Source organism: Ambystoma mexicanum, chromosome 13, assembly GCF_040938575.1.
Source record: "Ambystoma mexicanum isolate Mex_15411 chromosome 13, UKY_AmexF1_1, whole genome shotgun sequence".
Taxonomy (NCBI): domain Eukaryota; kingdom Metazoa; phylum Chordata; class Amphibia; order Caudata; family Ambystomatidae; genus Ambystoma; species Ambystoma mexicanum.
Window position 1 is genome coordinate 9,073,438 of NC_090938.1, and position 27,904 is coordinate 9,101,341.

The 27,904-nt window shown below is 51.6% G+C and overlaps 1 protein-coding gene across 1 annotated transcript in view; it reads left to right on the forward strand.

Moving 5' to 3' along the window:
* Positions 1 to 27,904, forward strand: part of GNAT2 (G protein subunit alpha transducin 2) — a 220,771-nt gene that overhangs the window by 129,872 nt on the left and 62,995 nt on the right. The window contains exon 5 of the mRNA XM_069632997.1: positions 23,950 to 24,078. Within this exon, the coding sequence (XP_069489098.1) occupies positions 23,950 to 24,078 (129 nt within the window). The remainder of the gene's footprint in view (positions 1 to 23,949; positions 24,079 to 27,904) is intronic.

Below are 27,904 nucleotides of genomic sequence, written 5' to 3' on the forward strand. Positions count from 1 at the left end.
GTAACTGTAGCTCTGCGTGCCAGTGTGTGGAGGATGGTCGCCCCCACCCAGTAAAAAGCCAACACCTGCTGATTTAACAATGTTTGCCATACAATGCATTGTGTGTATTTAGCAGTCTTGTTGACCTGCCCTATGGCAGACAAAAATGTCTTCATGTCTAAAATACTGTTATCTTCAATTGGCTGTCAATACTTGTAGCAGTGCTGGGCATATCAATGGGCCCCACTAGGCCAGAAGTTCTATAGCAGAGCTGGCATCAGAACCCATAGTGGCTAGCTTATTGTGCACAGTTTCTATGTCACAAGCATGTAAAGCTCCTGCAATTAATGAATCTAGCTCCCTAGCTACGCGCACTCTAGTGATGGGCCATAGAAATGGACTCCATTTGTAGCAGCTTGGTAGTACTAAGGAAACATTGCCTCATGATAAATCTATGTCTAAGTGTAGCACTGTAATAATGAAGGTGTGCATTACCAGTCTACAATTTACATGTTGTCTTACTACTGGGAAATCTAACAGGTTCACAGTGTCTACCTTCTGTGACTTGGAGAATACCCTTCTTCAAGTGGGATATCTACCATATACAATATTAACTTTAGCCACAAACACCATACTACTATCCGGCAGTGGCTATTTCATCACACCATGGAAAAAATTCATTTAGTCAAGTTATAGTTCATTAAATCTTGGCGAGAACACTCGCTGCAGTTCTTGGTCAGAAAAACATCACATTAGACAAATTAAACAAGTGGTATCCATTCAGTGACAAAAGATGCCTGACAATGTGCCAGGCCAGTACTCTAGCAATTCCATGTGGATACTCATTTGCAGCGCTTTTCCAAAGAATTATTCCAAATGTTTACAATCAAAAGGTGACTCTTTGCATTAGTGTGCTGGAGACAGCTGTCCCCACAAAAACATGAAACTGGTTGGTTTAACAAAAAACCGTGTCACACTCTGTGTCATAAAATCAAACATCAAGTCAGTCATGGTTTCATTTACCTGCCTTAAGCTGGCTGTAAAAGTATCCAGTGTTTCAAAGATTACCATTTCAAATTATAGCTCATACACTTGGCAGCATTACTTCAATTAAGAATCTTAACCTACGCACAGGTGACTTTGATGTGCGCACCCATCTTATCTCAAAATAAATTACGCTCCTGCTTGCATAATTCTGCTGCCCCAACAGTTCATAAATCATTCTCCTGCCTACGTGCAATGTAGAATATTTTTTTTTTCAAAAAACAAAACATCTCTGGTTAAAGCCATTCAGTTGGAAGAGTAAAACCATTTGGTTTTTTCAGATTCATCTCAACAGTGCATTTAAAAACCATTTTTCAATGTGTTAGCATTCAATTGCTGTGTCACACAGCTGTATGTGGTGCCTGATGTTACAGTCCACAATTCATTGTCCATAGTCCTTTAAACAAGAAAGGGCAAAACATGTCATTTAAATGTGTAGCATCAAATACTTGATAATTAGCCAAGTCTGCACCGTGCCAGTTCAGTTCGCAGTGGCTCACTTTCTCTGAGAATGCGTCTGACCCTTCTTTGATCAGTGTCACCCACAAACTGCACATTATCTTCCTATATTATGAAATGTCTTGTCGTGCTTTGCCTAGGCAAAATACAAACAGAAATGTTAGGATGTCATCAAAACTTCAATATCAGCGTTATCCACCCCTTCCCATAATACCACCCCCATCTTCAAAAAGTCTCATCAGGTAACTACACACTTTGTCATTGCTACTGCAATTATTTATCACCTTTCTGCATGTTTCTGGGGGCTTATTTACACTCAACCATACGGGGTGTAACTGCCTAATCACAAACTCATTTGTGCAATGCAATCATAGCTGGTCAATGGTACCTCAGACTGATCTGTGCTTTTACAAAGCCATATAGTAAGTACCCAGGTCGCACAATGCTTTTCTTTTTCACCAAAGCGATCACCAATGCCAGGCGCCAACTTGCTTCCAGTGTCCCATGATCTTGGTTTAGGTTGCCCTGCTGGCATCACTCCATTTTTCAAAGGTAAAGTCTTTCAGTATTTATCTTTCTTTTCTTAGCAGTGTCTTTTCAAGCCTCTGGTTTTTTCACTTGTCATTTTTTCAAAGGGCGTTTGCTGTTTTTGAACCACTCCTTTGAGTGCGATAGTCTGAGTCAGTTTCTTTTGTTGCTTCAACAAATCATTCATTCTTGCACTAAGCCGTGTGGCTTCTGGATCATGGCTAATGTGCAGTGTTCATGTTTTACTTCAAAGCCCCGCTCTGCATGTTGTCTCTTGCAAAACGGCTAAGCACTTTTGTCAGTTTTGCTTCCATCTGGAAGGCCATAATGTCTTTGTCAGTTACTCCATCCCCTGGCAATGTAGCTTGCAGTTTGCCAGATGTGTATTTTCTCTTCTCAAAGCGCCTAGAGGTTTCTTCTCCAGTGCACAGCGCTTTACTTCAGTTCACATCACATGGAGCATTGGAATGCAGCTTGCACAGCAATAGCGCTTTACTTCACTTCACATCACATCACATGGGAATGCGGTTTGCACAGTAATATCTGTTGGAATGGGCAGCTGTCTTTTCTTGGCCCATTCACAGATGCATAGGTAAATGTTCAGATGTGATGTGCCCGTCTGCCATCCTGCATGAAGCCTTTGCTCCGTACCACAGTTTACTAGGCAAATTCTTTACTTTTTGAACAGCTCTCTGTTTTTTGCTCCCCCTTCCTCAGGAATGCAGGCATGTTTATCTTTCGTGTGCACCTGGCAGCGCCATTAGCACGCAGCTTATCTCTTTTGCCTATAACTCTTATACTGTGGCGGCTTCACTCGTTTCAGACAATTCATCCAGATTAACTCTTTCTTGTACTGTTTCTGCTTTTGTTTGCCTTCACGCACCTCGCCCAAGACAGCTTCAAGGCACAAGCTCTGCACACACAGCAAGACTCTTGTTTTCAAAAGCGGCACTTTTCTTGTCATTTTTCTACTCCATGTAATTTTGCAAAATGTCAAAGCGTCTTTTTTTTCTTGTAATGTGCGATCTTTCAAGAGAACTCACAACCCATTAAATCTTTGTGCTATCTTATCACACACAGATGTTTCATTCTGTTGTACCATTGCCAAACTATAACCACTCAGTTCAGTGCATTTAAAAAATAAAAATGCCATATTTAGTGCAGCTCCCTGCACGTTTTTTTTCTGCAAGAACAACCCACACTCTATTGCTTGTGGGCTGTTTAATGTGTCAACAACATTTTTCCCCATGTATCACAGTCAACAGGTCACTATTTTCAAAGCATACATCACTTTTGAGGCAACAGCACAAATCCATGGCATAGCATGGGGACAGTCAAAAATACTCCAGGGGCAATTTAGAAAAATATAAATTGTTTTTCCCCCCAACCATTGCAAGCTGGTTCTGCAATTTCAAATCAGTACACAAAAATCGAAAATCCAAATAACATTCACTCACTTTCCTTTTAAGTGAGTCTCTCACCCAATAAAAGCATGGCACAGCCTAAAATGCAATATAACCATTTTAGTGTGTTTCCTTTAAACAGAATTTGCCACCATTAGCACATGGAATTTTACAGTTGCCAAAAGAAAGAAAAAAAAACTCTTTAGGCTCTCAGCACAGATGTTACTCATTCTCCTAAGCATGGCTCATTCCCCTTCCTCATTATTCAGGAATGCCAACCCTTCAAAAGCATACATCAAAAAAGACGAACCTTCGCCTCCGAACATTACAGCCCCCACTCGCTAGCACACTGGGGCTGAGTCAATGGTTAAATCACTATTCACAATTTGCATGTCAAATCCCTGCAATTATTATTTTTTTTTCCTGCCCTCATGACAGAATAGAGATGAGAACTCCGTCTCACTATGCATTCCAAATTACAACTTTAAACTTGGGAAACCACATGATAAAATTCTTTTCTAATTGAGCATACATCTTTCTTAACCATTCATCGGAGTGCTTTAAACAAAGCCATTTCCCGCTCGTTTATTGCCTTGTACTCCCTGGCACCAATCCCATGAAGGGAGTCTTAACCACACAAGCTATCGGCCACGGCAAGCCGACACAACATTGCTGCCTTTTGAAGTCTCAGAGCTGCAGTGAGACCATCAAGGAAATGCGACAGCCTGCTCCCCACTCTACACTGTGTTCTCTCACACCATTTGTCATGTCAGCATGGCACTGCTCTTCACAATCCCACAAAGCTGCCACCAAATGTCTTGATATTGGGCAAAATCTTCCTCGGGGCCAGCCCTTTGAGAGCAAAAATACCCAATTCAGCCCAAAATACAGGTTCTATTGTGCTGAGCAGTGATCTCATGCTAGTGACAAATGACACCCTCAAAGCTTTAGCATATTTATTCTAAGCAGTGAATTTCATATACATTTGGGATTCAAGTTACAGAATATTACAAAGCATAACACTTAGAGCAATGCAAAATATAGTGAAACATGGAACTTAGATAAACATAGAGAAACATAGAGAAATATAGAGAAACATAGAGAAACACAGTCTTACGTCCCTTAATCTCAGCCCTGGGAGACCTGGGTTTCTCATAAGCTAGCTGTAAAACAAGCCCCGCTCATAGAAAAACAAGGCTGGAGGACACCGTGAGAGCCAATTCCGGGCACCTGACTGTACACGAATCAAGTCCACAGGCGATCTCCCCCTGATCCATGTGTGCATGGATATTTTATAACTTCTTGCTGTCAGTCACCATGACGCACAGTTCCAGAACTTTCCCTGTGCAACTGGCTCATGGAAAAAACCCAGCTCTCTCTGAGATGCTCCCTGCTCGCTCCTACCCCCTCCCTTGTTCCCATCTGCGCTGGCTGAGGAATGTCTTATCAGTACCTTCCCAGAGAAAAGGAAGATTAGCTTGGAGCCAGGGCCAACGTTAGTGAGGCTGAATATTCTAAGGGAAGCAGGGATGTATTAACCCCATCTGCAAGCTCTAAAAGGCATGCACTCATAGCTTAGTGTTTATAGCGCTTAAGACTGGCTATCTAAGCGCTATATAGGTGCCATGATGTTCCAAACACTCCAAAAACCTATTAGCTACATAGCTGGGGGCCCTCCCTGCCTGTCTATCATATTCCTTGTAGCTCACTACTGCATAATGGAAGTGCTACAACAGACTACTGTCAGCATTTTTAGCACATACCTTGAATACACTATTGGCTTTCAGCGGCTAATGCTGTCATCTAAAGCCCTGATTGGCAAGGTTGCAATTTCGTGTATCACTACAAGTGGAGGAAACTGGGGAACAGATCACCCAGTCTCAGAAGAGGTGGGGAGTGGAGGGTGTGAGGACCTAGCATCCAGGGGAGGAAACTGGGGATCAGATCACCCAGTCTCAGGTGAGGTGGGGAATGCAGGATGTGAGGACCTAGCGGAGGGTGTGAGGACTTAGATTCCAGGGGAGGAAACTGGGGATCAGATCACCCAGTCTCAGGTAAGGTGGGGAGTGGAGGGTGTGAAGACCTAGCATCCAGGGGAGGCAAGTGGGGGTCAGATCACCCTGTCTCAGTTGAGGTGGGGGAGTGGATGGTATGAAGACCTAGCATTCAAGGGAGGAAACACTGGGGTCAGATCACCCAGTCTCAGGTGAGATGGGGAGTGGAGGGTGTGAGGACCTAACATCCAAGGGAGGAAACTGGGGATCAGATCACCCAGTCTCAGGTGAGGTGGGGAGTGGAGGGTGTGAGGACCTAGCATCCAGGGGAGGAAACTGGGGATCAGATCACCCAGTCTCAGGTGAGGTGGGGAATGCAGGATGTGAGGACCTAGCGGAGGGTGTGAGGACTTAGATTCCAGGGGAGGAAACTGGGGATCAGATCACCCAGTCTCAGGTAAGGTGGGGAGTGGAGGGTGTGAAGACCTAGCATCCAGGGGAGGCAAGTGGGGGTCAGATCACCCTGTCTCAGTTGAGGTGGGGGAGTGGATGGTATGAAGACCTAGCATTCAAGGGAGGAAACACTGGGGTCAGATCACCCAGTCTCAGGTGAGATGGGGAGTGGAGGGTGTGAGGACCTAACATCCAAGGGAGGAAACTGGGGATCAGATCACCCAGTCTCAGGTGAGGTGGGGAGTGGAGGGTGTGAGGACCTAGCATCCAGGGAAGGAAATGGGGATAAGATCACCCAGTCTCAGGTGAGGTGGGGAGTGGAGGGTGTGAGGACCTAGCATCCAGGGGAGAAAATGGGGATCAGATCACCCAGTCTCAGGTGAGGTGGGGAGTGGAGGGTGTGAGGACCTGGCATCCAGGGAGAAAACTGGGGATCAGGTCACCAAGTCTCAGGTAGGATGGGGAGTGGAGGGTGTGAGGACCTAGCATCCAGGGGAGAAAACGGGGATAAGATCACCCAGTCTGAGGTGAGGTGGGGAGTGCAGGGTGTGAGGACCTAGCATCCAGGAGGGTAAACAGTGGGGATCAGATCACCCAATCTCAGGTGAGGTGGGGAATGCAGGGTGTGAGGACCTAGCATTTGGGGGTTGAAACTGGGGATCAGATCACCCAGTTTCAGGTGAGGTGGGGAGTGGAGGGTGTGAGGACCTAGAATCCAGCGGAGGAAACTGGGGATCAGATCACCCAGTCTCAGGTTAGGTGGGGAGTGGAGGGTGTGAGGACCTGGTATCCAGGGGAGGAAACAGTGAGGATCAGATCACCCAGTCTCAGGTAAGGTGGGGAGTGGAGGGTGTGAGGACCTGGCATCCAGAGAAGAAACTGGGGATCAGATCACCCAGTCTTAGGTAGGGTGGGGAGTGGAGGGTGTGAGGGCCAAGGATCCAGGGGAGGAAACTGGGGATCAGATCACCCAGTCTCACGTGAGGTGAGGGATGGAGGGTGGGAGGACCTAGCATCCATGGGAGGAAACTGGGGATCAGATAACCCAGTCTCGGGTGAGGTGGGGGAGTGGAGGGTATGAGGGCTTAGCATCCAGGGGAGGAAACTGGGGATCAGATCAGCCAGTCTCAGGTAAGGTGGGGAGTGGAGGGTGTGAGGACCCAGCATCCAGGAGAGGAAACTGGGGATCAGATCACCTAGTCTGAGGTGAGATGGAGAGTGCAGGGTGTGAGGACCTTGCATCCAGGGGAGGAAACACTGGGGATTAGATCACCCAGTCTCAGGTGAGGTGGGGAATGCAGGCTGTGAGGACCTAGCATCCAGGGGAGGAAACTGGGGATCAGATCACCCAGTCTCAGGTAAGGTGGGGAGTGGAGGGTGTGAGGACCTAGCATCCAGGAGAGGAAACTGGGGATCATATCACCCAGTCTCAGGTGAGGATTGCAGGGTGTGAGGACCTGGGTATTAGGGAGGAAATTGGGGATCAGATCACCCAGTCTCAGGTGAGGTGGGGAATGCAGGGTGTGAGGACCTAGGATAGAGTGGAGGAAACTGGGGAACAGATCACCCAGTCTCAGAAGAGGTGGGGAGTGGAGGGTGTGAGGACCTATCATCCAGGGGAGGAAACTGGGAATCCGATCACCCAGTCTCAGGTGAAGTGGTGAATGCAGGGTGTGAGGACCTAGGATAGAGTGGAGGAAACTGGGGAACAGATCACCCAGTCTCAGGAGAGGTGGGGAGTGGAGGGTGTGAGGACCTAGCATCCAAGGGAGGAAACTGGGGATCAGATCACCCAGTCTCAGGTGAGGTGGGGAATGCAGGGTGTGAGGACCTAGCATCCAGGGGAGGAAAGTGGGGTTCAGATCATCCAGTCTCAGTTGAGGTGGGGGAGTGGAGGGTGTGAAGACCTAGCATCCAAGGGAGGAAACGCTGGGGTCAGAACACCCAGTCTCAGGTGAGATGGGGAGTGGAGGGTGTGAGGACCTAACATCCAAGGGAGGAAACTGGGGATCAGATCACCCAGTCTCAGGTGAGGTGGGGAGTGGAGGGTATGAGGACCTAGCATCCAGGGGAGGAAATGGGGATAAGATCACCCAGTCTCAGGTGAGGTGGAGGAGTGCAGGGTGTGAGGGCCTAGGATCCAGGGGAGGAAACTGGGGATCAGATCACCCAGTCTCACGTGAGGTGATTGATGGAGGGTGGGAGGACCTAGCATCCATGGGAGGAAACTGGGGATCAGATAACCCAGTCTCAGGTGAGGTGGGGGAGTGGTGGGTATGAGGGCTTAGCATCCAGGGGAGGAAACTGGGGATCAGATCAGCCAGTCTCAGGTAAGGTGGGGAGTGGAGGGTGTGAGGACCCAGCATCCAGGGGAGGAAACTGGGGATCAGATCACCTAGTCTGAGGTGAGATGGGGAGTGCAGGGTGTGAGGACCTTGCATCCAGGGGAGGAAACACTGGGGATTAGATCACCCAGTCTCAGGTGAGGTGGGGAATGCAGGCTGTGAGGACCTAGCATCCAGGGGAGGAAACAGTGAGGATCAGATCACCCAGTCTCAGGTAGGGTTGGGAATGGAGGGTGTGAGGACCTAGCATCCAGGGGAGGAAACTGGGGATCAGATCACCTAGTCTCAGGTGAGGATTGCAGGGTGTGAGGACCTGGGTATTAGAGAGAAAACTGGGGATCAGGTCACCAAGTCTCAGGTAGGATGGGGAGTGGAGGGTGTGAGGACCTAGCATCCAGGGGAGAAGACGGGATAAGATCACCCAGTCTAAGGTGAGGTGGGGAGTGCAGGGTGTGAGGACCTAGCATCCAGGAGGGTAAACAGTGGGGATCAGATCACCCAGTCTCAGGTGAGGTGGGGAATGCAGGGTGTGACGACCTAGCATTTGGGGGAGGAAATGGGGATCAGATCACCCAGTCTCAGGTGAGGTGGGGAGTGGAGGGTATGAGGACCTAGCATCCAGGGGAGGAAATGGGGATAAGATCACCCAGTCTCAAGTGAGGTGGGGAATGGAGGGTGTGAGGATCTAGCATCCAAGCGAGGAAACTGGGTATCAGATCACCCAGTCTCAGGTGAGGTGGGGAATGCAGGGTTTGAGGGCCTAGGATAGAGTGGAGGAAACTGGGGAACAGATCACCCAGTCTCAGGAGAGGTGGGGAGTGGAGGGTGTGAGGACCTAGCATCCAGGGGAGGAAACTGGGAATCAGATCACCCAGTCTCAGGTGAGGTGGTGAATGCAGGGTGTGAGGACCTAGCATCCAAGGGAGGAAACTGGGGATCAGATCACCCAGTCTCAGGTGAGGTGGGGAATGCAGGGTGTGAGGACCTAGCATCCAGGGGAGGAAACTGGGGATCAGATCACCCAGTCTCAGGTAAGGTGGGGAGTGGAGGGTGTGAAGACCTAGCATCCAGGGGAGGAAAGTGGGGATCAGATCACCCAGTCTCAGTTGAGGTGGGGGAGTGGAGGGTGTGAAGACCTAGCATCCAGGGAAGGAAACTGGGGATCAGATCACCCAGTCTCAAGTAAGGTGAGGAGTGGAGGGTGTGAGGACTTAGAATCCAGGGGAGGAAACTGGGGATCAGATCACCCAGTCTCAGGTAAGGTGGGGAGTGGAGGGTGTGAAGACCTAGCATCCAGGGGAGGAAAGTGGGGTTCAGATCACCCAGTCTCAGTTGAGGTGGGGGAGTGGAGGGTGTGAAGACCTAGCATCCAAGGGAGGAAACGCTGGGGTCAGATCACCCAGTCTCAGGTGAGATGGGGAGTGGAGGGTGTGAGGACCTAACATCCAAGGGAGGAAACTGGGGATCAGATCACCCAGTCTCAGGTGAGGTGGGGAGTGGAGGGTATGAGGACCTAGCATCCAGGGGAGGAAATGGGGATAAGATTACCCAGTCTCAGGTGAGGTGGGGGAGTGCAGGGTGTGAGGGCCTAGGATCCAGGGGAGGAAACTGGGGATCAGATCACCCAGTCTCACGTGAGGTGATTGATGGAGGGTGGGAGGACCTAGCATCCATGGGAGGAAACTGGGGATCAGATAACCCAGTCTCAGGTGAGGTGGGGGAGTGGTGGGTATGAGGGCTTAGCATCCAGGGGAGGAAACTGGGGATCAGATCAGCCAGTCTCAGGTAAGGTGGGGAGTGGAGGGTGTGAGGACCCAGCATCCAGGGGAGGAAACTGGGGATCAGATCACCTAGTCTGAGGTGAGATGGGGAGTGCAGGGTGTGAGGACCTTGCATCCAGGGGAGGAAACACTGGGGATTAGATCACCCAGTCTCAGGTGAGGTGGGGAATGCAGGCTGTGAGGACCTAGCATCCAGGGGAGGAAACAGTGAGGATCAGATCACCCAGTCTCAGGTAGGGTTGGGAATGGAGGGTGTGAGGACCTTGCACCCAGGGGAGGAAACTGGGGATCAGATCACCCAGTCTCAGGTAAGATGGGGAGTGGAGGGTGTGAGGACCTAGCATCCAGGGGAGGAAACTGGGGATCAGATCACCTAGTCTCAGGTGAGGATTGCAGGGTGTGAGGACCTGGGTATTAGAGAGAAAACTGGGGATCAGGTCACCAAGTCTCAGGTAGGATGGGGAGTGGAGGGTGTGAGGACCTAGCATCCAGTGGAGAAAACGGGGATAAGATCACCCAGTCTGAGGTGAGGTGGGGAGTGCAGGGTGTGAGGACCTAGCATCCAGGAGGGTAAACAGTGGGGATCAGATCACCCAGTCTCAGGTGAGGTGGGGAATGCAGGGTGTGACGACCTAGCATTTGGGGGAGGAAACGGGGGATCAGATCACCCAGTCTCAGGTGAGGTGGGGAGTGGAGGGTATGAGGACCTAGCATCCAGGGGAGGAAATGTGGATAAGATCACCCAGTCTCAAGTGAGGTGGGGAATGGAGGGTGTGAGGATCTAGCATCCAAGGGAGGAAACTGGGTATCAGATCACCCAGTCTCAGGTGAGGTGGGGAATGCAGGGTTTGAGGGCCTAGGATAGAGTGGAGGGAACTGGGGAACAGATCACCCAGTCTCAGGAGAGGTGGGGATTGGAGGGTGTGAGGACCTAGCATCCAGGGGAGGAAACTGGGAATCAGATCACCCAGTCTCAGGTGAGGTGGTGAATGCAGGGTGTGAGGACCTAGCATCCAAGGGAGGAAACTGGGGATCAGATCACCCAGTCTCAGGTGAGGTGGGGAATGCAGGGTGTGAGGACCTAGCATCCAGGGGAGGAAACTGGGGATCAGATCACCCAGTCTCAGGTAAGGTGGGGAGTGGAGGGTGTGAAGACCTAGCATCCAGGGGAGGAAAGAGGGGATCAGATCACCCAGTCTCAGTTGAGGTGGGGGAGTGGAGGGTGTGAAGACCTAGCATCCAAGGGAGGAAACGCTGGGATCAGATCACCCAGTCTCAGGTGAGATGGGGAGTGGAGGGTGTGAGGACCTAGCATCCAGGGGAGGAAACTGGGAATCAGATCACCCAGTCTCAGGTGAGGTGGTGAATGCAGGGTGTGAGGACCTAGCATCCAAGGGAGGAAACTGGGGATCAGATCACCCAGTCTCAGGTGAGGTGGGGAATGCAGGGTGTGAGGACCTAGATCCAGGGAAGGAAACTGGGGATCAGATCACCCAGTCTCAAGTAAGGTGAGGAGTGGAGGGTGTGAGGACTTAGAATCCACGGGAGGAAACTGGGGATCAGATCACCCAGTCTCAGGTAAGGTGGGGAGTGGAGGGTGTGAAGACCTAGCATCCAGGGGAGGAAAGTGGGGTTCAGATCACCCAGTCTCAGTTGAGGTGGGGGAGTGGAGGGTGTGAAGACCTAGCATCCAAGGGAGGAAACGCTGGGGTCAGATCACCCAGTCTCAGGTGAGATGGGGAGTGGAGGGTGTGAGGACCTAACATCCAAGGGAGGAAACTGGGGATCAGATCACCCAGTCTCAGGTGAGGTGGGGAGTGGAGGGTATGAGGACCTAGCATCCAGGGGAGGAAATGGGGATAAGATCACCCAGTCTCAGGTGAGGTGGGGGAGTGCAGGGTGTTAGGGCCTAGGATCCAGGGGAGGAAACTGGGGATCAGATCACCCAGTCTCACGTGAGGTGATTGATGGAGGGTGGGAGGACCTAGCATCCATGGGAGGAAACTGGGGATCAGATAACCCAGTCTCAGGTAAGGTGGGGAGTGGAGGGTGTGAGGACCCAGCATCCAGGGGAGGAAACTGGGGATCAGATCACCTAGTCTGAGGTGAGATGGGGAGTGCAGGGTGTGAGGACCTTGCATCCAGGGGAGGAAACACTGGGGATTAGATCACCCAGTCTCAGGTGAGGTGGGGAATGCAGGCTGTGAGGACCTAGCATCCAGGGGAGGAAACAGTGAGGATCAGATCACCCAGTCTCAGGTAGGGTTGGGAATGAAGGGTGTGAGGACCTAGCACCCAGGGGAGGAAACTGGGGATCAGATCACCCAGTCTCAGGTAAGGTGGGGAGTGGAGGGTGTGAGGACCTAGCATCCAGGGGAGGAAACTGGGGATCAGATCACCTAGTCTCAGGTGAGGATTGCAGGGTGTGAGGACCTGGGTATTAGAGAGAAAACTGGGGATCAGGTCACCAAGTCTCAGGTAGGATGGGGAGTGGAGGGTGTGAGGACCTAGCATCCAGGGGAGAAAACGGGGATAAGATCACCCAGTCTGAGGTGAGGTGGGGAGTGCAGGGTGTGAGGACCTAGCATCCAGGAGGGTAAACAGTGGGGATCAGATCACCCAGTCTCAGGTGAGGTGGGGAATGCAGGGTGTGACGACCTAGCATTTGGGGGAGGAAACGGGGGATCAGATCACCCAGTCTCAGGTGAGGTGGGGAGTGGAGGGTATGAGGACCTAGCATCCAGGGGAGGAAATGGGGATAAGATCACCCAGTCTCAGGTGAGGTGGGGAATGCAGGGTTTAAGGGCCTAGGATAGAGTGGAGGAAACTGGGGAACAGATCACCCAGTCTCAGGAGAGGTGGGGATTGGAGGGTGTGAGGACCTAGCATCCAGGGGAGGAAACTGGGAATCAGATCACCCAGTCTCAGGTGAGGTGGTGAATGCAGGGTGTGAGGACCTAGCATCCAAGGGAGGAAACTGGGGATCAGATCACCCAGTCTCAGGTGAGGTGGGGAATGCAGGGTGTGAGGACCTAGCATCCAGGGGAGGAAACTGGGGATCAGATCACCCAGTCTCAGGTAAGGTGGGGAGTGGAGGGTGTGAAGACCTAGCATCCAGGGAAGGAAAGTGGGGTTCAGATCACCCAGTCTCAGTTGAGGTGGGGGAGTGGAGGGTGTGAAGACCTAGCATCCAAGGGAGGAAACGCTGGGGTCAGATCACCCAGTCTCAGGTGAGATGGGGAGTGGAGGGTGTGAGGACCTAACATCCAAGGGAGGAAACTGGGGATCAGATCACCCAGTCTCAGGTGAGGTGGGGAGTGGAGGGTATGAGGACCTAGCATCCAGGGGAGGAAATGGGGATAAGATCACCCAGTCTCAGGTGAGGTGGGGGAGTGCAGGGTGTGAGGGCCTAGGATCCAGGGGAGGAAACTGGGGATCAGATCACCCAGTCTCACGTGAGGTGATTGATGGAGGGTGGGAGGACCTAGCATCCATGGGAGGAAACTGGGGATCAGATAACCCAGTCTCAGGTGGGGGAGTGGTGGGTATGAGGGCTTAGCATCCAGGGGAGGAAACTGGGGATCAGATCAGCCAGTCTCAGGTAAGGTGGGGAGTGGAGGGTGTGAGGACCCAGCATCCAGGGGAGGAAACTGGGGATCAGATCACCTAGTCTGAGGTGAGATGGGGAGTGCAGGGTGTGAGGACCTTGCATCCAGGGGAGGAAACACTGGGGATTAGATCACCCAGTCTCAGGTGAGGTGGGGAATGCAGGCTGTGAGGACCTAGCACCCAGGGGAGGAAACTGGGGATCAGATCACCCAGTCTCAGGTAAGGTGGGGAGTGGAGGGTGTGAGGACCTAGCATCCAGGGGAGGAAACTGGGGATCAGATCACCTAGTCTCAGGTGAGGATTGCAGGGTGTGAGGACCTGGGTATTAGAGAGAAAACTGGGAATCAGGTCACCAAGTCTCAGGTAGGATGGGGAGTGGAGGGTGTGAGGACCTAGCATCCAGGGGAGAAAACGGGATAAGATCACCCAGTCTGAGGTGAGGTGGGGAGTGCAGGGTGTGAGGACCTAGCATCCAGGAGGGTAAACAGTGGGGATCAGATCACCCAGTCTCAGGTGAGGAGGGGAATGCAGGGTGTGACGACCTAGCATTTGGGGGAGGAAATGGGGGATCAGATCACCCAGTCTCAGGTGAGGTGGGGAGTGGAGGGTATGAGGACCTAGCATCCAGGGGAGGAAATGGGGATAAGATCACCCAGTCTCAAGTGAGGTGGGGGAGTGCAGGGTGTGAGGGCCTAGGATCCAGGGGAGGAAACTGGGGATCAGATCACCCAGTCTCACGTGAGGTGATTGATGGAGGGTGGGAGGACCTAGCATCCATGGGAGGAAACTGGGGATCAGATCAGCCAGTCTCAGGTAAGGTGGGGAGTGGAGGGTGTGAGGACCCAGCATCCAGGGGAGGAAACTGGGGATCAGATCACCTAGTTTGAAGTGAGATGGGGAGTGCAGGGTGTGAGGACCTTGCATCCAGGGGAGGAAACACTGGGGATTAGATCACCCAGTCTCAGGTGAGGTGGGGAATGCAGGCTGTGAGGACCTAGCATCCAGGGGAGGAAACCGTGAGGATCAGATCACCCAGTCTCAGGTAGGGTTGGGAATGGAGGGTGTGAGGACCTAGCATCCAGGGGAGGAAACTGGGGATCAGATCACCCAGTCTCAGGTAAGGTGGGGAGTGGAGGGTGTGAGGACCTAGCATCCAGGGGAGGAAACTGGGGATCAGATCACCTAGTCTCAGGTGAGGATTGCAGGGTGTGAGGACCTGGGTATTAGAGAGAAAACTGGGAATCAGGTCACCAAGTCTCAGGTAGGATGGGGAGTGGAGGGTGTGAGGACCTAGCATCCAGGGGAGAAAACGGGGATAAGATCACCCAGTCTGAGGTGAGGTGGGGAGTGCAGGGTGTGAGGACCTAGCATCCAGGAGGGTAAACAGTGGGGATCAGATCACCCAGTCTCAGGTGAGGTGGGGAATGCAGGGTGTGACGACCTAGCATTTGGGGGAGGAAACGGGGGATCAGATCACCCAGTCTCAGGTGAGGTGGGGAGTGGAGGGTATGAGGACCTAGCATCCAGGGGAGGAAATGGGATAAGATCACCCAGTCTCAAGTGAGGTGGGGAATGGAGGGTGTGAGGATCTAGCATCCAAGGGAGGAAACTGGGTATCAGATCACCCAGTCTCAGGTGAGGTGGGGAATGCAGGGTTTGAGGGCCTAGGATAGAGTGGAGGAAACTGGGGAACAGATCACCCAGTATCAGGAGAGGTGGGGATTGGAGGGTGTGAGGACCTAGCATCCAGGGGAGTAAACTGGGAATCAGATCACCCAGTCTCAGGTGAGGTGGTGAATGCAGGGTGTGAGGACCTAGCATCCAAGGGAGGAAACTGGGGATCAGATCACCCAGTCTCAGGTGAGGTGGGGAATGCAGGGTGTGAGGACCTAGCATCCAGGGGAGGAAACTGGGGATCAGATCACCCAGTCTCAGGTAAGGTGGGGAGTGGAGGGTGTGAAGACCTAGCATCCAGGGGAGGAAAGAGGGGATCAGATCGCCCAGTCTCAGTGGAGGTGGGGGAGTGGAGGGTGTGACGACCTAGCAACCAAGGGAGGAAACGCTGGGGTCAGATCACCCAGTCTCAGGTGAGATGGGGAGTGGAGGGTGTGAGGACCTAACATCCAAGGGAGGAAACTGGGGATCAGATCACCCAGTCTCAGGTGAGGTGGGGAGTGGAGGGTGTGAGGACCTAGCATCCAAGGGAGGAAATGGGGATAAGATCACCCAGTCTCAGGTGAGGTGGGGAGTGGAGGGTGTGAGGACCTAGCATCCAGGGGAGAAAATGGGGATCAGATCACCCAGTCTCAGGTGAGGTGGGGAGTGGAGGGTGTGAGGACCTAGCATCCAAGGGAGGAAATGGGGATAAGATCACCCAGTCTCAGGTGAGGTGGGGAGTGGAGGGTGTGAGGACCTAGCATCCAGGGGAGAAAATGGGGATCAGATCACCCAGTCTCAGATGAGGTGGGGGGTGGAGAGTGTGAGGACCTGGCATCCAGGGAGAAAACTGGGGATCAGGTCACCAAGTCTCAGGTAAGGTGGGGAGTGGAGGGTGTGAAGACCTAACATCCAAGGGAGGAAACTGGGGATCAGATCACCCAGTCTCAGGTGAGGTGGGGAGTGGAGGGTATGAGGACCTAGCATCCAGGGGAGGAAATGGGGATAAGATCACCCAGTCTCAGGTGAGGTGGGGGAGTGCAGGGTGTGAGGGCCTAGGATCCAGGGGAGGAAACTGGGGATCAGATCACCCAGTCTCACGTGAGGTGATTGATGGAGGGTGGGAGGACCTAGCATCCATGGGAGGAAACTGGGGATCAGATCAGCCAGTCTCAGGTAAGGTGGGGAGTGGAGGGTGTGAGGACCCAGCATCCAGGGGAGGAAACTGGGGATCAGATCACCTAGTCTGGGGTGAGATGGGGAGTGCAGGGTGTGAGGACCTTGCATCCAGGGGAGGAAACACTGGGGATTAGATCACCCAGTCTCAGGTGAGGTGGGGAATGCAGGCTGTGAGGACCTAGCATCCAGGGGAGGAAACAGTGAGGATCAGATCACCCAGTCTCAGGTAGGGTTGGGAATGGAGGGTGTGAGGACCTAGCACCCAGGGGAGGAAACTGGGGATCAGATCACCCAGTCTCAGGTAAGGTGGGGAGTGGAGGGTGTGAGGACCTAGCATCCAGGGGAGGAAACTGGGGATCAGATCACCCAGTCTCAGGTAAGGTGGGGAGTGCAGGGTGTGAGGACCTAGCATCCAGGGGAGAAAACGGGGATAAGATCACCCAGTCTGAGGTGAGGATTGCAGGGTGTGAGGACCTGGGTATTAGAGAGAAAACTGGGAATCAGGTCACCAAGTCTCAGGTAGGATGGGGAGTGGAGGGTGTGAGGACCTAGCATCCAGGGGAGAAAACGGGGATAAGATCACCCAGTCTGAGGTGAGGTGGGGAGTGCAGGGTGTGAGGACCTAGCATCCAGGAGGGTAAACAGTGGGGATCAGATCACCCAGTCTCAGGTGAGGTGGGGAATGCAGGGTGTGACGACCTAGCATTTGGGGGAGGAAATGGGGGATCAGATCACCCAGTCTCAGGTGAGGTGGGGAGTAGAGGGTATGAGGACCTAGCATCCAGGGGAGGAAATGGGGATAAGATCACCCAGTCTCAAGTGAGGTGGGGGAGTGCAGGGTGTGAGGGCCTAGGATCCAGGGGAGGAAACTGGGGATCAGATCACCCAGTCTCACGTGAGGTGATTGATGGAGGGTGGGAGGACCTAGCATCCATGGGAGGAAACTGGGATCAGATAACCCAGTCTCAGGTGAGGTGGGGGAGTGGTGGGTATGAGGGCTTAGCATCCAGGGGAGGAAACTGGGGATCAGATCAGCCAGTCTCAGGTAAGGTGGGGAGTGGAGGGTGTGAGGACCCAGCATCCAGGGGAGGAAACTGGGGATCAGATCACCTAGTCTGAGGTGAGATGGGGAGTGCAGGGTGTGAGGACCTTGCATCCAGGGGAGGAAACACTGGGGATTAGATCACCCAGTCTCAGGTGAGGTGGGGAATGCAGGCTGTGAGAACCTAGCATCCAGGGGAGGAAACAGTGAGGATCAGATCACCCAGTCTCAGGTAGGGTTGGGAATGGAGGGTGTGAGGACCTAGCACCCAGGGGAGGAAACTGGGGATCAGATCACCCAGTCTCAGGTAAGGTGGGGAGTGGAGGGTGTGAGGACCTAGCATCCAGGGGAGGAAACTGGGGATCAGATCACCTAGTCTCAGGTGAGGATTGCAGGGTGTGAGGACCTGGGTATTAGAGAGAAAACTGGGAATCAGGTCACCAAGTCTCAGGTAGGATGGGGAGTGGAGGGTGTGAGGACCTAGCATCCAGGGGAGAAAACGGGGATAAGATCACCCAGTCTGAGGTGAGGTGGGGAGTGCAGGGTGTGAGGACCTAGCATCCAGGAGGGTAAACAGTGGGGATCAGATCACCCAGTCTCAGGTGAGGTGGGGAATGCAGGGTGTGACGACCTAGCATTTGGGGGAGGAAACGGGGGATCAGATCACCCAGTCTCAGGTGAGGTGGGGAGTGGAGGGTATGAGGACCTAGCATCCAGGGGAGGAAATGGGGATAAGATCACCCAGTCTCAAGTGAGGTGGGGAATGGAGGGTGTGAGGATCTAGCATCCAAGGGAGGAAACTGGGTATCAGATCACCCAGTCTCAGGAGAGGTGGGGATTGGAGGGTGTGAGGACCTAGCATCCAGGGCAGGAACCTGGGGATCAGATCACCCAGTCTCAGGTAAGGTGGGGAGTGGAGGGTGTGAGGACCTAGCATCCAGGGGAGGAAACTGGGGATCAGATCACCCAGTCTCAGGTAAGGTGGGGAGTGGAGGGTGTGAAGACCTAGCATCCAGGGGAGGAAAGTGGGGATCAGATCACCCAGTCTCAGTTGAGGTGGGGGAGTGGAGGGTGTGAAGACCTAGCAACCAAGGGAGGAAACGCTGGGGTCAGATCACCCAGTCTCAGGTGAGATGGGGAGTGGAGGGTGTGAGGACCTAACATCCAAGGGAGGAAACTGGGGATCAGATCACCCAGTCTCAGGTGAGGTGAGGAGTGGAGGGTGTGAGGACCTAGCATCCAGGGGAGAAAATGGGGATCAGATCACCCAGTCTCAGGTGAGGTGGGGAGTGGAGGGTGTGAGGACCTAGCATCCAGGGGAGAAAATGGGGATCAGATCACCCAGTCTCAGGTGAGGTGTGGAGTTGAGGGTGTGAGGACCTAGCATCCAGGCTGTGAGGACCTAGCATCCAGGCGAGGAAACAGTGGGGATCAGATCACCCAGTCTCAGGTGAGGTGGGGGGTGGAGGGTGTGAGGACCTAGCATCCAGTGGAGAAAACGGGGATCAGATCACCCAGTCTCAGGTGAGGTGGGGGGTGGAGAGTGTGAGGACCTGGCATCCAGGGAGAAAACTGGGGATCAGGTCACCAAGTCTCAGGTAGGATGGGGAGTGGAGGGTGTGAGGACCTAGCATCCAGGGGAGAAAACGGGGATAAGATCACCCAGTCTGAGGTGGGGAGTGCAGGGTGTGAGGACCTAGCATCCAGGAGGGTAAACAGTGGGGATCAGATCACCCAGTCTCAGGTGAGGTGGGGAATGCAGGGTGTGACGACCTAGCATTTGGGGGAGGAAACTAGGGATCAGATCACCCAGTCTCAGGTGAGGTGGGGAATGGAGGGTGTGAGGATCTAGAATCCAGCGGAGGAAACTGGGGATCAGATCACCCAGTCTCGGGTTAGGTGGGGAGTGGAGGGTGTGAGGACCTAGCATCCAGGGGAGGAAACTGGGGAGGAAACTGGGGATCAGATCACCCAGTCTCAGGTGAGGAGTGCAGGGTGTGAGGACCTGGGTATTAGGGAGGAAATTGGGGATCAGATCACCCAGTCTCAGGTGAGGTGGGGAATGCAGGGTGTGGGGACCTAGCATCCAGGGGAGGAAACAGTGGGGATCAGATCACCCAGTATCTGGTAGGATGGGGAGTGGACCATTGTGGCAGTCTTGAGAATTACGGAAATAAACAGAAGCTCTAGTCCAATTCTGATCATTATGGAACAAACTTTTAACAGTGGCCACAAGTCAGAATTGAAAGGTCCACCTGGCACCAACGGCGAGCCACGATTCATGATGCACCACGGTTACCTCAAGCCCGAGGCGCCAGCGGAAGCCAATGCCCGAGGCTTCCATTGATTCACTGGACAGCACAGCCTTGGACTCCTCAAGACAAAGAGTGCACTGGCCCAGGAGGCCAAAGGGCATTGGACAGCCATCGTCTGCTTAGCTCAGCAGCTAATGAAAGGGATGTTCTTGTGCAAGGAGTTAATAGAACAGAAAAGCCATTTGATGTGAAGTCCAGCAAAGCCATTCATTGGCTAGAATTCTGCGCAAGAAGCAGAATACCAAGACAGGAGAGACCGCTTCCTGCAAAGACGGCAGCCTTGAAGAGGAACAAATCCATTCTGGGCCATTGAGGAGACAACAGGAAGGTGTCACAATACGGGAAAACAGGCACGTCAGATGGACATACACTAAGAGCCCGAGTCATGGAATGTTTTGCACTGCTGAAAAGTGACTTTGTACCACTGGCCACAGAACCCCTGATTCATGGAACTGTGCACAGTTCCATGAATCAGGGTTTGTCTCAGCAGTAACACGTCACCTTGCACCATGCAAGAAATTCCATGAATCGGGCCCTAAAAGTAGAAGAAACCTCACCAGGCAAGGGAGCAGAAACCTTAACTGGGAGGGTCAACAAAGAATGCATTTTGAAAAGATGCAGGTGCAGCTGGGGACTTCCTCTCTTCTATCTCTCTCTCTCTACCTGTGGTGTACCCCAGGGGTTTAACCTTTCTCCCTGGCTCTTCACCCAATACCTGGCACCTCTTGCTCACCGCATCTCTGCTCCAACTTTCAGTGTTATGCGAAATTCACCCAGCTCTCTTTCAGGCTCCCTTCGGCCGTCTCTACTCCTTCTCACATTCCAGACTGTCTGTCCACTATCCAGGAGTGATGTGACACCAATGACCTCTGCCTTAATGCCAGTAGGACTGAGATTCTCCTCATCTGCACACCCGCTCTCTCCTACCCTGTCACTCTCTGGCTGGTCTCCCTTGGCCCTCTTCCTACTCCTACCTGTGAAGCTAAAAACCTCGGGGTCATCTTCAACTCCACACTCTCCTTTTCTCCTCACATCTCGGACGTCTCTAAGAAGTCAAACTATCAGGTGCACCTCTTCAGAGGTATTCTTCCCTTCCCCACTTTCCCCCAGAATCTCATTGTCTCCAGAGTTTTGGTCCTCTCAAGGCTGGACTACTCCAACAGCCTCTTTATAAATCTTCCCAATTCCACTCTTTGTCCTCTGATACTCACCCATTTCCTTCGTGAACTTCTTCCTTCCAGACTTCATGAGAGGAACAGAATAGGAGATAGAGAAGATGGGTGAGACTGAGAGAACCATAGAGGGGTGTGGGTAGAAATGAGAGGGAGAAGAGAGAGGAGAGGAAGCACAGCACAGAACTACGCCACACAGGATGCATCGGGTGGTGACACAGCAGGGGGAGGGGCAACACAGAGGCGGGTCCCAGTAAGGAATGCAACAGAGAAGCATAAGCACGTGGGCTCAACAGTGGGAATGAACACGCAGGGGAAAGGGCAGAGGAGGCAGTCAACTGGGGACAGCGGGACTAGAGAGAGGGGGGCAAGTGAACAACAACCAACAGTAGCCCAGGTGGCCACACAGACAAGCAGAGGCGGACGTCTAGAAGGGCGAGAGGCCTGGTGGGCACCAACAATAACCAACAGTAAACACAGAGGTGGACCCTACATAGGGAGGGACCTAGGGGGCTCAACAAGCAGAATGCAAGTAGAATCAAAAATAAGCCAGCAGTATACACAGGGGGAGGAACCTAGAGGGGGAAAAGCCTAAAGGGCAAAACAGAGCAGAGAGTAACTGCACAGGAACAACACACCTGGAGGGAAGAGAAACGCAAAAGAGACAGTAGCGAACACAAAGTAAAGCAAACGTGAGAGAGGAAGCCTAAATTGGTGCGTGGAGAGAGTGTACGTTGATACAAGCATTTTAAATGGAATATGCGCGAGGACAGAGCAGTTAAGTAGAGAGCAGTAATGGCTGCTCCCCCTGCCTGCACCTTTCTTACCATATGGTTGGTGATGGTTGACAGCTGCACAGCATACTCGTACTCTGGGCTGCAACCCCTTTGTCGCCATACACCTGCGTCGCACAACACAAGGCCCTTAGCCGACGTTGGCTTTGCCACAGAGGGTCTGATCCTCGGTTCTTAAAGGATATACTGCGTGGGCATGGCATAACGTGCTATATTCAATCGGCCAGCATATCCTGCGGTCCTGCGTTGCACAACACCGCGCCCTTAGCCTACACAGACTTTGCCACGGAGGGTCTGATCCTCGGTTCTTAAACGACACACCGCATGAGCGTAGTACAACATGCTTCATTCAATTGGCCAGCATCTCCTGCGGTCCTGCATCGCACAACACAGCACCCTTACCAAAGCCACACTGCATCATCCCCAGAAAGATGGCGGTGTTGAAAGAGCCAACTAGTTCATAAAAAGGGGCTGCTTAGTTAGTTGCGTTCTCCAGACACGATGGCCTAGATACAGCTCTCGGCTCTGTCAGAGTGCACAGACTAATCACAACTCATTCGCCAACATCAACCCATTTCAATGGATGCAGCCTCACAGGGGGTGCTCTGCACTAGCTCGAGTCTAGGTTCCCAAAGTGTCAGAGCATGAAACCGCGGGCATCACAGATGTACTATTCAGAGTCAGACAAATCCAGGCAAAAGTCTACAAGGCAATCCATGCTGCAGATCAGAGATTGGGTGAGAATAAAACTGCCAGGCGCAGAATCTGCTCGCAAACATGGTCCTCCTGTAAAATCTATTCACACAGGGAAGGTTCTGCAACTACAGATGAAGAGAGGACATGGAATTAGGGATGGAAACACAGTCAAGAGATGAAACTGAAAAAGGGTGAGCATCCAATGCTGAGACTCAAAGCCAGCCCAAGAACCAATCAGAAGCTTGCCACTGAAGTTCTCGACAGACCATTACTGCCCAACCGAAGCGGAGCAAACAGCAATGAGGCGCTCAGACACAAGAAACAAAAGGCAAATCCATCCAAGCTGAAACTCTAGAGATATCCCAATCCCGAAACAAGAGATACAGGTCCAGCTCCCTCGAGAAGTTATCAAGCAAGTATCGAGATATTGAAATGCAGCGATGTTCTTTTAGTGCTAATGAGAGATTTGTAGCAGTTTTGTTGACAATCTTCTTCTCGGCACAGAGGGGGGTGGGGGAGAGCAAGAACAGCGTATCCCAGCACCAGGGGCAAAACAGATCAAACTCAACTCTGTTGCTCACACTTCAGTAAGACTTTGGGGGGCCATATTGAGCATGCTATCGGTGAAGAACATGGCTGGAGTAACTCCTTTCTAGAGGTGGCAGAAATAAACAAAGGTCCACATAAGTTCTACTCCAAGTCTGCCTCTCTAGCTGCCCACCACTTCTGCACATGTGCCCCACTTCCAGCTGCCCCAGTCTTAAGACTCGTCCCCACCACCCTGTTCTTCTGATCTTGCCATCATCACTTTATCTTTAGGTACTGAGAACCCTCAAATCCTGCTCTAGCCAGGGACTCAGGATGGTCCACGGGGGGAGAGGGGGGTTGTCATGCGCTACTGTTACCATGTGGCAGGTGTCGACGAGTACGAGGGTGATGACAACAAGACTCCCAGATCTCCAAGCCTAGCAGAGTACCCACAATCCCATGTGGCCGGACACACGCCCAATGTGGGGGTCCCACTGGCGGACCGTGTTCCTTTTCACATGAGCCTGGTAATGTCAGGGACAACAACGTTCTTCTCTATGGGTCCTGCCAAAATGGGGACCTCCTTCCTAATCATTTTCATGGAAAAATATTCAAGCATGAGAGGAGTGTTCTAGAAGCTTCTCTCTGGGGTAAACAAATAAACTATCCATGACAGCGTTAAAGAAAATGGAGAAAAGTGCAACTGCCAACCCTCCCCACCACCCCCACCCCCTGCAAAGTAACGGTGCTTCTTTGTATCAAAAGTAATACCTTCTACCTCCAGGCGAGCACTGTTCCTACCTCTTCTCACTGACCATCTCCCAAGCGGGTGACCTGCTCTCCATGGGTGACCACAAGGCCATCATTAGAACCTCATCCTCTGTATGAAGAGGGGGGAGGAGGGACTCCCCTAGAACCCTGTCTTTTACCAGGCTGCAGCTGAACCCCAGTCTCATCGTGTTACTCCCACAGCTACTTGAACGAGCTGGACCGGATCACCACCCCGACCTACCTCCCCAACGAGCAGGACGTCTTGCGATCTCGAGTCAAGACCACTGGCATCATCGAGACACAGTTCTCCTTCAAGGACCTGCACTTTAGGTAAGAAGTTTACATGTTGGCTACAGTTTTAGGAATCTTGGGCTCACTGCAGAATCACAGAATTCCCTGGAGCGGCAGGAGAAATCCAAGGCACACTCGATAGACCAAAACAACCCTGAGCCTGTCTCAAACCCCATCTCAAACCCTGTACATAATCTATGATCCTAAAAAACTTCTAGAGCCCTGATGCAAGGGTATCAGAACTTACAGTACACAAAACTCAGAAAGAATAAACTTTCACTTAGGCTCCTGTGCTAGAAAAACATGAAGGGCCACAGTATTTACTATCTGAGTGAAAGGTTGATTCTGGAGTATTTACTATCTGGGTGAAAGGCTGATTCTGAAGTATTTACTATCTGGATAAATGGCTAATTGTGAAGTATTTACTATCTGGAGTGAAAGGCTGATGCTGGAGCAGTGACTATCTGGGTGAAAGGCTGATGCTGGAGTATTTATAATTTGGATAAATGGCTAATGCTTGAGTATTTACTATCTGGGTGAAAGGCTGATGCTGGCATATTTACTATCTGGATAAATGGCTTATTCTGGAGTATTTACTATTTGGTTGAGAGGCTGGTGCTGGAGTATTTACTATCTGGGTGGAATGCTGATGCTGGAGTATTTACTATCTGGAGTGACAGACTGATACTGGAGTATTTACTATCTGGAGTGACAGGCTGATACTGGAGTATTTACTATCTGGAGTGCCAGGCTGATGCTGGAGTATTTCCGATCTGGAATGAAAGGCTGATGCAGTATTTACTATCTGGGTGAAAGGCTAATGCTGCAGTATTTACTATCTGGGTGGAATGCTGATGCTGAGAGAGTTTACTATCTAGATGAATGGCTAATGCTGGAGTATTTCCGATCTGAAGTGAAAGGCTGACTCTGCAGTATTTGCTATCTGGGTGAAAGGCTGCTCCTGCTGGAGTATTTTGTCAATAGTCTGGCCGGGGAGCACAGGGCAAAGGCGCCATCGCACAGCATGCACTGTAGATTAGGGGAGATTCCCGAGGCAATGCCAGCGTATAACAGAAGCAGAGTACATACCAAGCTGATCCGAGTTGAAATAGGTATTCACTTGAACTGCAGGGGCAGAAGATGGCTGTAAACAAAGAGACAGAGAAAAGGCAAAGACAAGCAAGTCCACTGGGCAACACGGATTGATCAGAATAAAGGGTGTACTGGAATATGATAAGGGGTCTCCAGGGATTAAGGAACGCCCTTGGGATCGGTACCAGCAGATTACTCGTAACAACGGTCATACAGCAGCGTCATGAGTTAGGCGTGCCGAAGAACTGTTGTACTTAGTGCAAGGGTAAAACTGGAGGCCATATACTGAGGCAGGTAAGAAAGACTTCAACGGACTACGTGAAGGCAACAGAAGTCTTTCCCTTATCTGATCTGAACGGAGACCAACCCAGGGGTCACATTGTAAACAGATTCAAAGCGGAGGCACAACAGTGGACCATGATGTATTACAGGTAGAAAGCAGCGTAGAAAGAAATAACCAGGTACCGGACAGGACAGAGAAACAAAGTACAAAGCATAGACAGGAATATCAGTATATACAAAGCAAAGGACTAAGGCAAGATAGGTTGCTGCCAAAATAGCAAATACGAGGGATTCAGGAAACTCAGAGTAATTAAGAACAGGCACTAGAACTATGGGCTGAAGTCGATAAATATCGCGGGCAAGGAACAAACAAGAAAACTTCAAAAGGCTGGGTTTGCAGAGAGAAAAGCAAGGCAGAAACAAAACAAGTCTGTGAAGCAGTAATGCTTACAGAAAACAGGGTGTTTACAGAAAGGCAGAAAAGATATCAGTTAAGAACTGAATGTCTTAAAAGGTATCAGAAGTCAAAAGCTGGAAATCAAGGAAAAGTTGAATAACAGGCAGGGTGCAAGGTGGGGAGCCCATAGGAGCAGGGCAGAAGGCAAAAGCAGACTGGAGAGGGTGCTGCAAGCAGCCACAGCAACAGGATTTAAAAACCAAAATGAGGATTCTCAGTAAAGGTCAAAAACTGGTAACAGGAGCAGCAGCACAAACTCCCAGTGCAAGCAGTTGACTGACAACTGCTTCTGTTCAAAGTGAGCTTATAAAGTCCCTCCCAGCCAGCAGGCCAGCGGGGTGGAGCCGATTGCTGTGTGGGTGAAAGGCTGACACTGCAGTATTTGCTGTGCAGATGAAAGGCTGACGCTGCAGTATTTGCTATGTGGGTGAAAGGCTGACGTTGCAGTATTTGCTATGTGGGTGAAAGGCTGATGCTGCAGTATTTGCTATGTGAGTGAAAGGCTGACGCTACAGTACTTGCTATGTGAGTAAAAGGCTGATGCTGCAGTATTTGCTATGCGAGTGAAAGGCTGACGCTGCAGTACTTGCTATGTGAGTGAAAGGCTGATGCTGCAGTCTTTCTTATGTGAGTGAAAGGCTGATGCTGCAGTATTTACTGTGTGGTTGAAAGGCTGACGCTGCAGTATTTGCTGTGTGGGTGAAAGGCTGACGCTGCAGTATTTACTGTGTGGGTGAAAGGCTGACACTACAGTATTTGCTGTGTGGATGAAAGGCTGATGCTGCAGTATTTTCTATGTGGGTGAAAGGTTGACGCTGCAGTACTTGCTATGTGGGTGAAAGGCTGACGCTGCAGTACTTGCTATGTGGGTGAAAGGCTGACACTGCAGTATTTGCTATGTGGGTGAAAGGCTGATGCTGCAGTATTTGCTATGTGGGTGAAAGGCTGATGCTGCAGTACTTGCTATGAGTGAAAAGCTGATGCTGCAGTACTTGCTATGTGGGTGAAAGGATGTAGATGAAAGGCTGACGCTGCAGTATTTGCTATGTGGGTGAAAGGCTGATGCTGCAGTATTTGCTGTGTGGGTGAAAGGCTGACACTGCAGTATTTGCTATGTGGGTGAAAGGCTGACACTGCAGTACTTGCTAAGTGAGTGAAAGGCTGACGCTGCAGTATTTTCTATGTGGGTGAAAGGCTGACGCTGCAGTACTTGCTATGTGGGTGAAAGGCTGACGCTGCAGTACTTGCTATGTGGGTGAAAGGCTGACACTGCAGTATTTGCTATGTGGGTGAAAGGCTGATGCTGCAGTATTTGCTATGTGGGTGAAAGGCTGATGCTGCAGTACTTGCTATGAGTGAAAAGCTGATGCTGCAGTACTTGCTATGTGGGTGAAAGGATGTAGGTGAAAGGCTGACGCTGCAGTATTTGCTATGTGGGTGAAAGGCTGATGCTGCAGTATTTGCTATGTGGGTGAAAGGCTGACGCTGCAGTATTTGCTATGTGGGTGAAAGGCTGACACTGCAGTACTTGCTAAGTGAGTGAAAGGCTGACGCTGCAGTATTTGCTATCTAGGTGAAAGGCTAATGCTGGAGTATTTCCTATCTGGAGTGAAAGGCTAATGCTGGAGGATTTCCTTTCTGGAGTGAAAGCATAATGCTGAAGTATTTCCTATCTGGAGTGAAAGGCAGACGCTGCAGAATTTGCTATCTGGCATAAAAGGCTAATGCCAGAGTATTTCCTATCTGTAGTGAAAGGCTGATGCTGCAGTATTTGCCATCTAGCGTGAAAGGCTGGTGCTGGAGTATTTACTATCTGTAGTGAAAGGCTAATGCTGGAGTATTTCCTATCTGGAGGGAAATGCTGATGCTGCAGTATTTGCTATGTGGGTGAAAGACTGACACTGCAGTATTTGCTATGTGGGCAGTATTTTCTATGTGGGTGAAAGGCTGACACTGCAGTATTTGCTGTGTGGGTGAAAGGCTGATGCTGCAGTATTTGCCATGTGGGTGAAAGGCTGACGCTACAGTATTTGC